General features: G+C 31.4%; 1 protein-coding gene across 2 annotated transcripts in view; it reads right to left on the bottom strand.

Annotated features, from left to right (window-relative positions):
• Positions 1-1,369: 1,369 nt before the first annotated feature.
• LOC106680167 (uncharacterized) overlaps positions 1,370-16,877 on the bottom strand; it is a 48,329-nt gene continuing 32,821 nt past the window's right edge. For both annotated transcript variants that reach the window (XM_014419684.2, XM_067053188.1), the window contains exons 3-9: positions 12,830-13,038; positions 10,416-10,533; positions 10,159-10,342; positions 5,974-6,116; positions 4,649-4,783; positions 1,996-2,108; positions 1,370-1,825 (exon numbers count right to left, since the gene is read on the bottom strand). In XM_014419684.2, the coding sequence (XP_014275170.1) occupies positions 1,652-1,825; positions 1,996-2,108; positions 4,649-4,783; positions 5,974-6,116; positions 10,159-10,342; positions 10,416-10,533; positions 12,830-13,038 (1,076 nt within the window). In that variant the 3' untranslated portion in view covers positions 1,370-1,651. The remainder of the gene's footprint in view (positions 1,826-1,995; positions 2,109-4,648; positions 4,784-5,973; positions 6,117-10,158; positions 10,343-10,415; positions 10,534-12,829; positions 13,039-16,877) is intronic.

Here is a 16,877-nt window from a genome sequence, read left to right as displayed (position 1 = left end):
TCGGAAAATAAATAGTTGTAAACTATTTTTGTTTCACTTTTGACCGCAACCCTGACCATCTTCTTATATATGAAGTAGATAGAGCAATAATGCTCCAGTGCAGTCAAACATGTCCCTAGAGTTCATTTGTGTGAGAAGAGGATTAGGTATGGTGATGGACTTTCCTTTGTACTGTTTGACGTGGCTCTGCAGGAGATGTTACAAGACTGAGGAATTCAGATTGACACCATTTTCATAAGGCTAGCACAAATACTTCAGTTTGTGGATAATATAGATCTAGTAGCATGGTCCTCCAAGTCTCCAAGCATTTTAAAAGTTGGCCTAAGCAATGGTTGCTGTGTGAGTGAAAGAAATGAATCAACAGAATTGGCTGTTCGAGAACTGGTTAATATAAATTTCAGAATTTGGATTATTTCACCTAACTAGGATCAGTAATAAGTTGCGGAACCAATATTAGCCAGCAAATTGTGAAGGCCAGTAGGCGTTATTTGGGTCTCAGTAAACACTTGCAAAATTTGGGCATACGACATGTCTTCAGAACAATACCCACATGAGACCTCTTCTTACCTATGAATCAAGATAGACCCTCACAAGCACTGAGAAGGAGATCCTTATCTTGAATGTAAGATCCTGTGCTACATATGTGGACCAGTTAAGGTTGGTATGATTTGGATAAGAACAGAGAGTAAGCCTTCTTACTCTCTTACTTTCAAGAGAGCCATTTTGAAAATTTAGCATTTATATTCTGTCAGACTATTTCAGCGACAATAAGACCTAAATGATATTAAAGACAATCTTTACATTAATGACAACAATTTTAAGTAAAATTATAAATTGATTTATAAAGTCAATGTTATAAAGCGGCACTTGGGGTAAGTTGAATTAAGATGAAAAGTTGTTTTTAGCTTCATGAAACTTTTTGAGCCATGATAACTCTATACAGATGCAAATAGACCATTATGAGAGATTTGGTTGTTTGTTCTCAAGGGACTAAAAAGTCTGTATTTCCTTTGAAACATACACATTTCTGCAAATACAGCGCATTTGGCTTATTGGTTATTTTATAACTTTGTTATTATTATTTCATTTTCAATGTTTAATTCTCAAAATTTTCATTTCCAAACAGACAAATGGAAGGAGATTGATTTATTTTATGTAACCCCTATTTTTTATCAACTTATTTGATTCTTCTCTTGTATTTGTGGCTCTAAAGAAGATCTACTAAGTGTGCTAAAATGTAAGTAATTTCATATTATTTTATGTCTAATTTCCAACTGACATCTATAATACTTAAAATATTCATAACAAAGGTAAACTATTATTTACATAATAAAAGAAACTAAGGGGATTTTTTAAAAAAGTTTGTTCATTTATTTTAGTTTTCAGTTTTGTCTTTTTTTACATTGAGAACCAGGTGTTAAATACTTATAAAATAACAAAATAAATTAAACACAATAATAATCACATACTATAGCAGTAACAATTTGTCCATACAATCAAAAGATGTATGTAATCAATGAATACATATGAATATTAAAATTGTAAATGAACAAAAGAACAATGGTCAGGGCAATATAACTAATATATAAAGAATTTATTACTTAAATTATCACAGGTGCATATTAAAAATAATATCATTTCATGATAGCAACTAAAGACTGGTGAAGAACTCTTGCCGTTGTTCTTGCACCATATTCTCCGCAATCCAATCGGTGTACAATGACACCCTTGTGAAAACAGCGAGACCGGTTCCTGATCCAGTTTCTATTCCTGCCACAAACCCTCGACATAAAAGACCTTTACCACTTTCAGAATTGTCTTCTCCCTGAAAATTAGATAGTGGGAAGGTGTTAGAAAAAGAGGATTTTGAATATACATATATTAGGAAGGAGTAAATTCCAGAGATAGGAAGCTTAAAAATTGTATTCAAGCGCTTTAGTTCTGCAAGATATGATAAAGATGGGATTGTGAGTGATGTAGAAGAAAATATCTTACATTATATCGAGAATCAGAACTAATGTCACATGCCACTGTATAGAAATCTTCAGTGCCTTCTCCCTGCATTGTTTCCACAACAGATTCACATATGTCATCTGTTACCATGGGATCTGAAAAGATAGAATAGAATTAATTTAAGAAAGAACTACAACGGAAATAAAATCAGGTGTCAGCATCTATCAGTTGGAGTCAAAATAAATTAAAAATTACATACATCAAATACTATATTTTCTAAAATAAAATCAATAAGTCAGGTGTAGTGTATTAATTGTCCCAGAATATTTAACTATAATTGATGGGATTTAGAATGTTCTGGCAGAGATTCGCCACCAGCATGCAGGAGTCACATTTATAATGGGACCCCACCTGCTCGATCTGTTAGATTCTAGTAAAATTTATATTATTAAATTTTCAAGGCATGTCAGGTCTTATCTTAAATATATTGTAAATTTATTATATTTTTCAGTTTATTTTATTCAATGATATATTATTTTAAAGTTTTCATGGTATAATTCTTTTTTTTTTTTTTCTTTAGTTATATATCTTATTATGAAGTTAAGAGTAAAAAAAATATGTATTTATTTATACAAGAATTAATATTCAGGGTCTCTAATTTCAGAATTTTTTTTTTTTACATAAATCTTTTTTATTATATTTAAATTAATATGAATAATAAATGAAGAAATAATTTCATTCCGGAACAAATGACCCCTGAGAATAAATACATAGTTCACAAATTAAGATTAATTGTCTGGAAAACATTTAAGAAGTTACAAGATATAGGTTTACAAAATTATATTAAAATATTAGGTTAAATAACAATTTATAATAGTAATCAATTTATGGCTAAATATGCTGTTCACATTAATGCAGAGGTATGGTTATGTAGCAAGTGAAGGAATAGGTGTTTAAAGGAGAGAATGGATGAAGATTGGCAAATGAAGGTTGGGGATCTGGTATTTAACAAATGGATGGATGGCAATGAGTCAGGAGATCAAGGATATTGGTAGGTTTTTTAATTTTAAAGACTTGAAATAGGCAAACACCAAGGAGGTATTGCCTTTAGGAGATTAGATAGAGCCACTTAATCTCGGTATACCAATGGGAGGTATGAGAGCACTTGGTAAACCTGAAGATAAATCTTAAGAAGTAATTCTAGACCAATAGATAGCCTTCTATAAACCAAGGAACTCTACTTTAAGTGGGGGGGGGGGAGGAATGAGAGAGGATAATAGGAGCTGATGAGTATTCTGAGGGATGGTATCACAGAATCTTAGGAATTGTTTAAGTTCAGTTATCAATTTGTGTGTGATCTGAGAAATATGATTATTCCAGGAGAGTGTTTTTTAGTATTGTATTATTTTTTTTTATTGGAGTAGAAGTGAATCAGTAGCTTGTTAAGGAAAAGTAAGAGATGGAGTAAAGGAAGCACTTAGAACCAATAAGAATGGCCTTAGTTTTTCCAACATTCAATCTCAAATCGTTGTTTAACACCTATGCATTAATGCTATCTATGTCCTCTTGTAACATTTGGATGGTCTGAAGCATCTTTAAGGGATGGAATGACAGATAGATTTGGAGGTCATCAGCATATAAGTAGTATTGTGAGTGGTGAATAGAATCTGAGAGGTCATTAATGTAAATTGAGAAAAAGGTTGGTGAAAGTGAGGACTCCTGAGGAAAACCTCGTGTCAGAAGAAAGAAGGTTTTGAAGTGTAGTGTGAGGAATTTTATGGTTAACTGAATCAAAGACTATCCAAAAATAAAAAAAAAATAGCATTGAAAATTAGCGGATTTTCTAGAGGATTGGAGGTCTTAGACAATTTTCAATAAAGCAATTTGTGCGGAATGCTGGGAGTGAAAACCAGATTGGAAAGGATTAAGGAGAGTTTTTTGCAGGAGAAAATTATTAAGTTGGGAGTAGACTAACATTTCAAGTGGCTTGGACAAATCATATAGAATGGATATTGGCTGGAACTCAGAAACTGAAGAAGGAGAAGATACTTTGTTCAATGTTCGGCCTAAGACTTTCTTCCAGGCTTAAAGAAAAATGTAATTTTGAAGGGAGAAACTATAAATATGCAGAAGGACAGGAAGAATGATAAAGAGACAAATTTGATGATATTTACAGGAACTGAGTGTGGGCCATAATCATTAGTTCTGGACTTGGGGATTGCAGAGATCAGGATTTATGGGGAAACATTTAAGAAATAAAAGTTGTTAGAATCAAATAGGGTTTCAGGAAGGAGATAAGGCTAAAAGTCGTATAAGGATGTAGAAGGAAGAGGAGCAGCAAAGAAAGAGCTAAGTTCATCTGGGTAATATGAACAGGATTTAGACCATACAAGGAAGAGGCTCTTAAGAATTTTTCATTTGGAATTAGGGTCAGGTGCTTGGATGAGATAAGTATTGCTCCTTAGCTTGAGGAAGTTTGGGTAAGGTTTCAGTGGGACTTAAATCTGGAATAGTGGTTTGAAGTGTCTTCTAGCTGCATCTCTTCTTTCTGAGTTGTTCCAGGAAGCTGGGATGCATTTGAGAAGGTATGGGCTTTAAGATTTTCATTATTATTTTATTTCGTATAAAACTTACTAAGAACACTTTGAATTTTACTAAATGCATAATATATTAAAAATATAAATAATCAAATTACCATTCTTAGCTATTTTTGTAGCTAGTAAAGAGGCATTAGTAACGGTAGCACATAATTTTCCAGCAAACTTGTCATCTTTTCCTGGTATACAAGGTTTGCAAACCATTTGAGGTTCCGAGTTCAATAGGATAAGTCCTAAAACAAGTTAAGTTATTTTTAAATATTGAGTTACAAATGAAGTTGAAAATTTTAAAGAAAAAATATTTATTATAGTCATATTTATAAGTAATTAATTGTATTATGGATCATTCCCACAGAAAGAAATAGAAGCAATGTTTAGACCATTACAGCCTCCCATTTATGATTCTGGAAGTGAAAAAATTAAAAAAAAAAAAAAAAAAAGACCCTTATTCATGAATGAACCATTGATAAAAAATATCGTATCCATGGCAATTTTAGCTATTAGTTTCAACTATAGCTAATTTATGCACAACTCTGCACCAAATTAACAACGAATCAGAAGATTAAGCTTTCATAATTGATTATCATACGGATGATTAAGGAAAAAGCAGTTATCAAATATTCTTTTTAATTCAATACTTCTCCGGTCATTGCACACTTCCAGATTTATTTTATGTTTTGCATTCCAGTGGGTTAATCTAAAGGACAAGAAAGAGTGGATTATGCCTTTTCAGAGCAATAACATTAAATTTCTCACTGCCTAATTTTCTTGGATTCCCTGACTTTTCCAGAATAAAAAATTCTGCTGACTTTTCCTCCAGTTTCCTAAATTTTTCAAGCCCTTTTCCAATTTCAAGTGCTTTTTAAATATTGCTTTTAGACTATCATAAGACTCCTCTTCCAGTTTTAAGCAAATATTTCAAAAGTGATATAGGACCGTCGTTCCCTGGGGGCTTAGTGGGGCGGGTCTGGGCAGGAACTTTTGTGTTATGGTTGACTTTTTTTTTGTGTTATGGTCTCCTCTTCTGAGATTCTGACAATAAACATATTAAGACTAAAATATATTTTAAATGAAAGCTTGTATTTCATGGAGAAAAGACAGACTTTTAAAACCTAAAGCAAACTACATTTTTATTAGTTATGATTATTAAAAATAGAAAATTTTCACAAAGAATATATTAGTAATAAATTGGGACCAATAATGTACAGTTTAAAACCTTGTAAATGACTTTTAAGTACTAAATCATTGAATGTTTATACAAGACTATGATAAAAATGTGACACAAATCATCAACTATTAATTTTTCAATCGAGGTAGAAATGCTCGTAAAACTGAAATTGGATTACAATCATAAGATAGCACCTAATAAGAACCCATTTTTCACAAATAGTAAAAACAAAAAATATTTTTTAATTATTTTTACCAATGTTATTAGGTTCAGGATGAAGAATATTAGATGAATAGGGTCTGTAATCCTCATGAACAGCAATCGTTTTCACCGATGCTTCTAAAGTTGGATCCTGCTGATATTTCCCAATCACTTTAACCATGCCAGCTCGGAATACCCTAAAACAAATATGAGAAAATTCAAAATTTAATATTTGTACAAGTGAGTTCTTTCTTAACAAACTAAATCATATCTATGTTTTTCTTTAAATATCATGCTCTGACAAAAAAAATTATACTTTTCCAAAAATGAGGTTTTCGATTATCAATTATCCTAGTGTGTTAAAGCATTATCTGAAATAAGAAAAAGCTATTTGGGTTCCAGTATGACTGTACTTATAGTTAAATAAACTTCATTAAGGATGTTATTTTAATTATCTTTATGTCCTGCATAAGGATATTGTTTCATTTACCACACTAATAGCGATTACTAGTACCATCTAGTGGCCTCCACAGTAGCTTGCTTCCCTAGAGACCTCTGCGGACAGAAAGAACTAGAGAAGGACAAGATAGCTACCTTTACCCAGAATATTTCTTCAGGTTTTTTTAGTTGAAAATTCATACTATACATCATGAGTGAGTGAATCTAGAAGCAGTTTCCTTGAGATGAGAGAAGACAAGAAAAAGAGAGATGAGTCCTCTGACCATTTTAGAAAATTATAAATTATGAATAAGTATTACTTCTTTCTTCATACAACTATACCTGACTTTAAGGCACCTCTAATCCATTATAATCACTAGAATAGACCTCTCTTATAAAAATTCATCAAGAAATTTAACTCAAATGTTTTACTTTTGGCAATATCACAAGCCCTTAAAGTTATTCCAAGTAAAATTTTTCTTGGTCAATCTGAATTAATCTTTCTTTATATAAATTTCTGTACCATGCACTAATAATGTAATAGCATAGATATTCAAATAGGATTTAGTGCCTGGCATTCGGATCAAGGCATTGAACCCTGTACAAATGTAGTCAATCAAAACGGTTACTGAATTAAGTGTATCAATTTTCTCGTTGAAGTTCGATATAACTTATTGATATCGATATTCATATAGTAATATTGAATCCTAGAACATGAGACTTCCTCCATATAGATAGATACCCCAAGCTTAAAATCAGAAAAATATAATTAATTTATTTTTTCTTTTATTTATATCTACTTTTCTGAGGTACCTCATTTCAGTATCAGTGATTTGGCTAGCATGTTTCTTCAGAACTATTCAACTTTCATACCCATAGAGAAGAACAGGCAAGAATACACACTTGAACAAGAGTAGCTTTGTCTGTTTGCTCACCTCTTGTCTGTCAATCAGTGCTGAAGATATTTAGAAGAATACACCATTAGCCTTTCGTATTCTATTCTTTATCTCCTGGTGTATCCACCCATCTCTACTTATGATAGTTTCTGGGTAATTAAAATTATCCACCATTTCAAGGACTTATCCAAGACATTTAATTGTAATCTGTTGGTCTGTCCTTCCAATAAACATAACCTCGCTCTTTTCAAGATTTATAATTAACCCTTTTCTTTTTAACTCTTCAGACCATTCATTCACAGCTACTTATAAACGTTTCAGCCCATCTGCAATCGCCACTAGGTCATTTCCTAATTTCTATATAATAATATAAAATATTTAGTATGTTTATTTGTTCTTTTGCAAGAACCAGGGCTTCTCTTATCATTTTCCTCCACTCTCACCTCTCCCCAATTTATTTATGTTATTAAATGATGAAGAAAGTATTTATTTGAAATTGAATAAAACATCACACATTGCTTGAGCACTGCACCTCCTGAGCTGAGCTGAAAGTTGAGGAGGAGACAGGTTGTGTATTAGAGGGAGTAGGGAGTATTGGCTACTGCTTACTTCTAAGGAGTTTTACATCCTCCTATTTCTCACTAAGGTAAAAGTAGAGAGAGAAAGAAATACTTTATTCATTCATGCTGCCCAAATACACCGGGTTGCTACGTTACACGCATACTGATCAATCCGTGACTGGACATATATAAATTACATATTTTTATATGATATAACATAATAGAAAGATAACATTTTTTTTTTTCACAGTTTTCTTTTACAATATATACCAGTCTACAAACTAACTACAAGTTTATTCCTTTTTTTTTTTTTTTCTTTCCCTTCTATTTCACAACCCCTATTTCATTTGATCAACAAATTCCCCTATATAACAAATATTAAAATATTTAAAATAATAATTAATTTAACAGCCGAGTTTCACATACGGCCCATCAACACGATAATTTGTGTTTTGTTAATACTTTGACATTTAGTAATTAAAATTATTTTGTGATAAGATATGACTAAATAGCAGTTTCCGAACTTAAAAAAAAAACTTCTTTTTCTTTTAGCTTTTTACTAAAAAGAAAAGCTAAAATCAAAGATGGAAAAGACTGTCCACCCCGTAAATACTTCATATAACTAAGAATAAGCGTGAAAACTTGAAATCTTTCAAGAGAGAATCAAACCATTTTCACAAACATAATTTTATTTTGGATAAAATACTGTTGCCAATATTTAGAAACTGCGACTGATGACATATATCTAAATAAATTTAATAATTAATATTTATTATTTATAATTATGGATATGAAAATGGAAAATAAAACTGAATGAATCTAAGTCGATGCATGTTGGATTTAATAACAAGAAAATCAAATAGTTTCCAACAGCAATGGATAACAAAGTGATCCCCAATTCAAAAGATGCCAAATACCTTAAGATGTCATTGGATGCAAAGTTTTGATGAAAAGAGCATGTAAAAAAAGATATATATTACAGTTAAATTAATGTATCAAAGTATTGGCTATTAAGCAAAAAATCATTTCTCTCTTTATTCAATAATTTTTTTAAGTACTAACAGTTCCTGAAATCTATTTGGACATATGTAATCCAACTGTGGGGATGTATACAGGACTCTCACAGTTAAATTATACAAAAATTTCAAGCTAAAGTACTTATGAGAATGGTCAATGCATTATGGTACATGAAAATTGATAATCTGCGTTGAGATCTTCAATTATTTACTGTTGAAAGAGGAATTAAAAAATTCGCAACCACATCGTGAGCCACTATAAAGACATACATGCAGAGCCCACCCACCTTTAATGCCCTAAGAAGAAGATTGAAATTGAGTTTGTGTGATAATGTAATAGTGTGAGGCCAAATAGCAATAATTTGTGTTCAAGTTTTAATAATATCAAAACAATATTATGCATTAATAAATAACTCAAATACTATCCAATTATAGTCTCAAAACTTTATTTCTTTTATTCGTTCAACGTTTCGGCCAATCCGGCTATCTTTAGGGACATCTACTACAAAAAGTTTTTATTATATGTATGATCCTACAAACAATTTAAATACTTAACATTATTTAAATTTACATACATATTTAAATCAACATTATGCAGAGATATTAAGTAAGATTAATTTATAAATAATATAGGATAAATTGTATGTGTATAATTATAGTTGGCCTTGATAGGATTTTTGCCAATGAAATAAAGAGAAAAATTGACAAAAATGTAGTTATGATAAATAATTTTTTAAATGCTTGAACTGAGTAGAGGAAGGTTACAAGCATGGTTGTGATAAATGTCTATTAATAGTGTTTGCAGAGAAATAATTTTTGACTGTGTTTTTAATGGATAATTAACTAATTAGGTAATTAAACATATGTGGGATATACTTATTAACAAAAAATAATTTTACCTAATGTTTTAATGTTACATAGATATAAATGTTTTGACCTGGGCAGAATAGCCTGAATGAAGTTTTAGAGTGTTTTAAATTATATGTTTGTAAAGTGGTATTGAGGTAAGGTAAATTATAAATAATAATGTTAAGTATTTAAATTGTTTGTAGGATCATACATATAGTAGCAACTTTTTGTAGTAGATGTCCCTGAAGATGGCCGGATTGGCCGAAACGTTGGACGAATAAAAGAAATAAAGTTTTGAGACTATAATTGGATAGTATTTGAGTTATTTATTAAAGAATTACCAGTCTCAAGAAAATATTAAGATTATAAATAAATATTATGCATATTTTTTTTGTAATCTTAGTTTTTTTAGAACTAACTTTCTGATATGATTGATTGTAATTTCATTGAATGAAAAAAATATTATTAATTAATTTATACTTAAGGGCACAGGATCCAGATGTGAGGACCCATCCATCCTTCAGATGTGTACCGAGGCAGAGCGGTGAACCTTGAAGAGTAAATACGGCCTGAGGACTGCAGGGAGGGCAGCTATCTGTAACTTCTGTTATGTTTTTCACACCTCCCCAGTCAATAGTGTTTTCTGATTCATCGCCATAAGGATCTAATAGATACAATTAAATAAAATAATTTTTTTACTAAAAGTACAATTAATATAAATTAAAAATAATTCGAACCTAAGTCGGCTGGATTGTAATCTGGTGGACTAGTTATTGTGTGATGAACAGTTTCATTCTCGATAGGAAACACTGTAGTCACTGGAGCAGATGTAGTTGTCGTGATATCTTTATCAGCCTGTTATACATAGTTAAATAAATATAGTAAACAAGTAGTAGAATAATATGAGTATACTTAAAAATTAGATGTCGCTAAAAGAAATTTATATAAAATGCATACATAATAAACAATAATAATAAATTTTTAAAAGTATTTTCAATGCTTGACAGTTGTCTAGTACATAACTTGAAATAAGATATCTACTAGGTAAGAATGTCCATCCACTACCTAATGACTCCATACTTACCTGAGCAGAATCATCCCAAGAGGTCACTAAGCCGAGCAGTGCACAACTTTGTATAGTACAATTTATAAATGAACTAATGTATTTTGATTATTAATATAAAGACCAAATGGTTAAGTCAAAATTATAAAAACTATTTAAATGTATAAAAATAATAACAGTAGGTGAAATGGCCTAGGTTATACTTAAAAATTGAGAAGTGTTACAACCAATAATATGATAGTGGTCTCCAAACTGGATGCCCCCAGTTTCACTTTTAAGCAACAAAATTTCCTCAGAGGACCCATGTAAGACGTAGGGATAGGACATCGAGTGTTAAAGGCGTGTAGAGAAACTACTGATTGGTAGCACTCTAATGACATTTTACATTAGCAGGTCTCGTGGCCATCTTCTTTTCAGGCGCCTCGGAGGATTGTCAGGAATGGAAGAGGATGCAAGGTTAGAAACTAGGGGGGTTGAGTGGTTAGGGAGTTTATAATGGAAGGTGTGATATCTGGTTCAGGCTAGATCGGTTACATAGGGAACATTAAGGTCTTTATTTATGATTTTATTTGTGACAGAGTAATGAGCATTGGGGATTTTACGAAGGGTTTTGGATAGTAAGGATTAGATACGAGAGGAATTGGAAGGTTCAGTGGATTAGGCCATGCCTCTTAAAGTTTAAAATTAATAGTGATTTTGCATATTTATGTAATTATCCGTACATATCTCATTTAATCGCAAATCTCGCGAGAATAGAAGTTGTAGTAAATGTTATATCCAATAATTTGGTATATCTACAATGTGCCCAGAACAACTCTATAGCATTATAGTATCGTTTTTAAACAACCGTAGCCTAGCTGTACGGGTTCTTGAAAATCACTCCAGAACAATCTCAGTAACGTGCGGTGTTCCACAAGGGGCGGTCCTGTCTCCTCTCCTCTTCTCCATATACACTGCGGACGTCGTGGGGCATAACTACACCATTGCCACAATAGCTGCTTTCGCAGACGACATCGCAATTTATAGCAGCAGCGCCAGGGCCAAACATGCCCTCAAGCGGGCGGAGAAAACATGCCAAGAGATAGTGAAAAACTACACCATCTCAACATTCAGGTAAACCCGGCAAAAACAGATTGCGTGGTGTTCGCACTACAGAAAGGGAAGAAAACCAGACTACCTCGCACGCTCCAAGTGGCAAACTCCACTGTTCAGGACACTTACACCAGCGCCCCCTCCGGTGCGTTGGCAACGAACCTGATAAAAACTCATAAACGGCGTGCCAGCACACGAATTTAGGGAATAAGTTTATTTCTTTTAGGTTTAGTTTAAAATTAAAAACTAATGTGTGCTCCAGCACATTATAAAATTCGAAGAACGCCCACTACAACAAAAATGCAAGTCAAAAACTGTTTAAAATGTAGGCCACTACAGAAGAAGGAAACAGTGCAGGACCTGTATAGAATATATATTCATGCTAAAAACCATAAATGAAGTCCAGAAATAGGGGTTATGAAGAAATAAAAATCCATTAAGCCGCTCTCGAGAAATTCGTTCTTCTTTCTCTGTTCAGACTCGTTCAATATGAATATTAAGGATCCCAAGACACTGTTCAAAAAAGTAAGTTCAAAAAAATTAATTACGTGATTTCTTTTAAGGAAGTATTAAAATATTAAATTTGATTCAAATCAAGATTGTTTCTGATATAATTGGGAATGTTATTTATTGAAACAAACAAGAAGAAAAAAAACATTAATTTTTAGAATATTAATGTTTAAAACAAAAAAGTAACTCAGAAATAATAGTAATTCAAAAAAACCAATATTAAAAAAAAAATGTGAATACTTTTTGAGTAACTTTAAACTTTTTTTTTCCTCTGCCTAGCCATTACAGGCATACGAGGTATGCAGCAGCTCTCAACTGTGGTGACGAAAGGAATAGACCACGTCTTCCAACATCACTCACCATGGAAGCGTACACTCCATTATACTTCGACCTCCAAGGATCTGAACTATTTATTTCTTTCTCCTCAATAATCTGTAATTAGAAGAAAGATAAAAAAGTATTTAATCAAATTAATGTGCTCTGTACCTGTTCTGTTGTGGTCGTCAGCTGTATCTGGACGTTGGGGGCGGCAGAACAGCAGACGAAGTGAGCGCTGGGAGTGAAGGCTCCCCTCAGGCCACCGCAGTGGCCCCCTGGATCCGAGGCGAAGTCCTGGTTCATCGTGCAGTCCGTCCCGAGGAGGCAATAACCGGTACCGTCCCCGCACGTCTTCACTCCGGAGATCACGAACAGTCCTGGAAGTAGGAGTTGAAAAAATATTCAATGAGCCGAAGGGAAGCAGAAAATAGGTTATTTTATCCCAATTTTAATTACTTTAATGCGCATTATGTACAGTTAAGAGGCGAAATTGATAATGTAGAAAAAATGGAGGCTTTTCTAGAAGTTACAAAAAATCATGGATGAGTTATTTCAAGTATAAAACAAATTACGTGTTATTTTTTTTTTAAAAAGTTCAATTTTTACTTAAACTAGACAAGGTATTTAAGGTGCAGTTCCCCGAAGTTTATTCTATTCAAGGAAAACCTAAAATTTTTGCTTCCAATCCATTACAAAGACAGACCTAAATGACCAAAAGGATTGTCTGGACGTATGCAATTGAGCTTTGGGGCTCCACTAAACCTTCAAATTCTTCTCATATCCAATCCTTACAATCCAAAATCATCAATGATCCCTAATTTGTCACAAATAAATTCATCCATAAAAACCTGTAACCGGTCTAGCCCGAACCAGATAGATATCCTTCCACTCCCTAACGACGCAAACCTACTAGTTTCTAACCAGCACATATAAAATAAGAATAGAACAAATAAAGTAAAACTATATGTCATATCATAAAACATAACATGACAAATACTTCTGATAATAAATAATATAAAACAAAAATAATAAAAATCAACTGTAATTAAACTAAAAACAATAAATGGTAAGGGTACAATTTCTGCTAATATAAGTATTTACAAGAATAAACGAAATTCTGAAATATTAATTACAGAAAATATATAAACTTTGTTTGAAACATTCAATTGTTATTCTTCCGGAATTGGGTAGGGAGAAGGTAGCCCAAAGATACGGGATTTGAAGGTTGGAAGGGTATTAGAACTATGAATAAAGGAGGGAATAGAATTCCATCGGGATGAGGAACGGATGGGGAAGGATATAACAAAAGCTGCGGTTTGATGGCCAGTTATATATAAGTCTGAAGACCCTGAGCGGGACTTCACTAAGGATTTAAATTGAAGGATATCACAGATGTACGATGGACGGCGGGATTGGATAATTTGGTAGAGGAAGGAAGCAAGAAAACATTTACGACGGAAGAAGTGGTAAACATCTTCAATTCTTCATAAGATCCGGTGACAGAAGCGTCCCTGGAAACCCCAAAGATGAATCGTACAAAGCAATTAATTAACCGTTTTAATTTTGCTTCGAGATCCCCAGAAACATCCCCGTAAACCACACAGCAATAATCAAAGTGGGGGAATATTAAGGAAGTAACCAGGAACCTACGAGTTTCAAAAGCAAGTAGGCGATAATTTAAACATTTTAGGGTGGAGGTATAATATATTATCAAATTATAAACTTTTATTGTGTAAATTAAATAATAATAATGAAAATAACTGAAAGGACTTTGAAATGAAAAATAAAGCTGCAAATTTACAATTAGTGAATTAATATAACAATGAGAATAAAACAAGATGATACAAAATATGATATAAATAAGGATCCAATAATATCTATTACTAAGCACACACATACATTGCTAATTCTAATTGTAATATAATAAATAAATTATGTGGAGTTAAGAAAAAATACAGGGATATATGGTCATTTGGTGAAGCGAAATCAATTATAGGGAATCATAGAAGTAAGAAAGTACCCAGTCAAATATTTATTTTTTTTTTTTTTTGGTTGATTTATTTATTAGTTCTTCTGGTAAGCGATTGAACAGATATGGTATCACATATATATATATATATTGAACAGGTATGGTATCATATATATATATTGAACAGGTATGGTATCATATATATATATATATATATATATATATACATATATATATATATATATATATATACATATATATATATACATATATATTGAACAGATATGGTACCATATAGTGTAATGTACGTTTACCAAATTTATTGTTATAGGATTGTTCAATAAATTTAATTTTTTTTACTAATATTTTTATGATATATTATTTCATTTCTAAATCCACTATTATCCATAAATTTTAAGATAATTCTATACAAATAAAATAGTTTAATTCGTAAAGTAACAACCATTTTAAGATTTTCTTATTATTTATTATTGCGGTATGTTATTGTTCTTAATGTTCAATTTTGTAGATTTCCAATATGAAAATATGGACAATGGCGCTCGGAATTTTTTAATTTACACTATGCACAATGTAGTAAAAAATACGCAATAAATATTTCTTGAAAATATCGTAATTATTAGTTTCACTAATAGAAAAGCAAAATATTGGTGCCAATACCATCATAGTTTGAATTCTGAATATAGGTGGCAGTTACCCGAAAGGAAATTTGTATGTGTCAGCTAAAATTAACTACTTTCTAAAACTATCGCCCGCATTAGTAGTTGCGCGTAGTTTCCCCAATTTCTCCTTTTTCAATTTGCCATTTGTCCATTTCTAAAAAAAAAGAAAAAATACTCCCAATTCGTTCGGCAAGGCTCATTAGCGTTCTTAATCCCTGGTGAGCTTTCATCACGATCGCTTCGATTAGATCGATTCCAAAGATATAGTAATCATATTTGTGAGCTTGAAAATAATACTTTCTAAATATAAGATTACAAACGTGTAATACTTTAACATATTAAGCTAAATATCGTGAATATCCCAATTAAAAAAAAAAACACTAAATATTTATAGTTTATTGGCCCTGTTTTTATTAACTCTTATTCTTTATTTTATTTATTTTCTTAACAATTAAATCATTTATTTCACCCCAATTTTTGATTACTTTAATGAAAACTATGTATAATTACTAGTCACAACTGATGAATCTGCCAGGTATAGGTAGGGGAATAACAAATGGCGGCTGTTTCAAAACCTTAAAAAAACACTAACTTTTTATTTGGAGCTCTATATCTTAAAAACTACCAACAACACTAGAAAATCTAAAAGAATATTATTTAAAGAAGAGTAAATTTTCTGAAATATGATATATATATGAATCTATACCTCAATAACCAACAGACATACAAATGTCTATTAGCGCTCAAATTAAAGCTAGTTAAATTTACTATAAAATAGTTAATAATGTTTATCTTTGTAGGAGTAGTAGTTTTTATAATATTTGACAAAATAAACTCACAAATGTTAATTTCTAGTTGTTCGTATAATATGTTTGATTTTAGAAAAAATATATCTCTTGACCCATAAGACGCACATATGTCTGCTAACACTTCTTAACACTTAAATCACTTATTTCACCCCATTTTTTGATTACTTTAATGAAAACTATTTATAATTACTAGTCAAAACTGATGAGTCTGCCAAGTATAGGTAGGGGGAATAACAAATGGCGGCTGTTTCAAAATCTTAAAAAAAATTAACTTTTTATTTGGAGCTATATCTTAAAAACCAACAACAACACTAAAAAATCTAAAAAAATATTATTTAAAGAAGAGTAAATTTGCTGCAATATGACATATATGCATCTATACCTCAATAACCAACTGACATATAAATGTCTATTAGGACTCTAATAGATTTAATAGATCTAATTTAAATCTAGTTAAATTTACTACAAAATAGTTAATAATGTTTATCTTTGTAGGAGTAGTAGTTTTGATAATATTTGACAAAATAAACTCTCAAAATGTTAATTTATAGTTGTTTGATTTTTGAAAAAAATATATCTCTAGATTCATAAGACGCACATATTTCTACCAACACTCAAAATAAAGGAAATTTAACTTACTATAAAGTAGTTTATGACTCTTATCTTCGTAGGGGTAGTAGTTTTTATGATATTCACATATGAATATAAATTTGGCAAATGAAAATTTGTCCGAACAACTATAAATCAATTTATTTTAG

This window comes from Halyomorpha halys, unplaced genomic scaffold, assembly GCF_000696795.3.
Source record: "Halyomorpha halys isolate HHAL.00 unplaced genomic scaffold, Hhal_1.1 Scaffold16.1, whole genome shotgun sequence".
NCBI classification, from domain to species: domain Eukaryota; kingdom Metazoa; phylum Arthropoda; class Insecta; order Hemiptera; family Pentatomidae; genus Halyomorpha; species Halyomorpha halys.
Note: the sequence above shows the minus strand (reverse complement) of the source record. Positions and strands in the feature narration are given on the sequence as shown.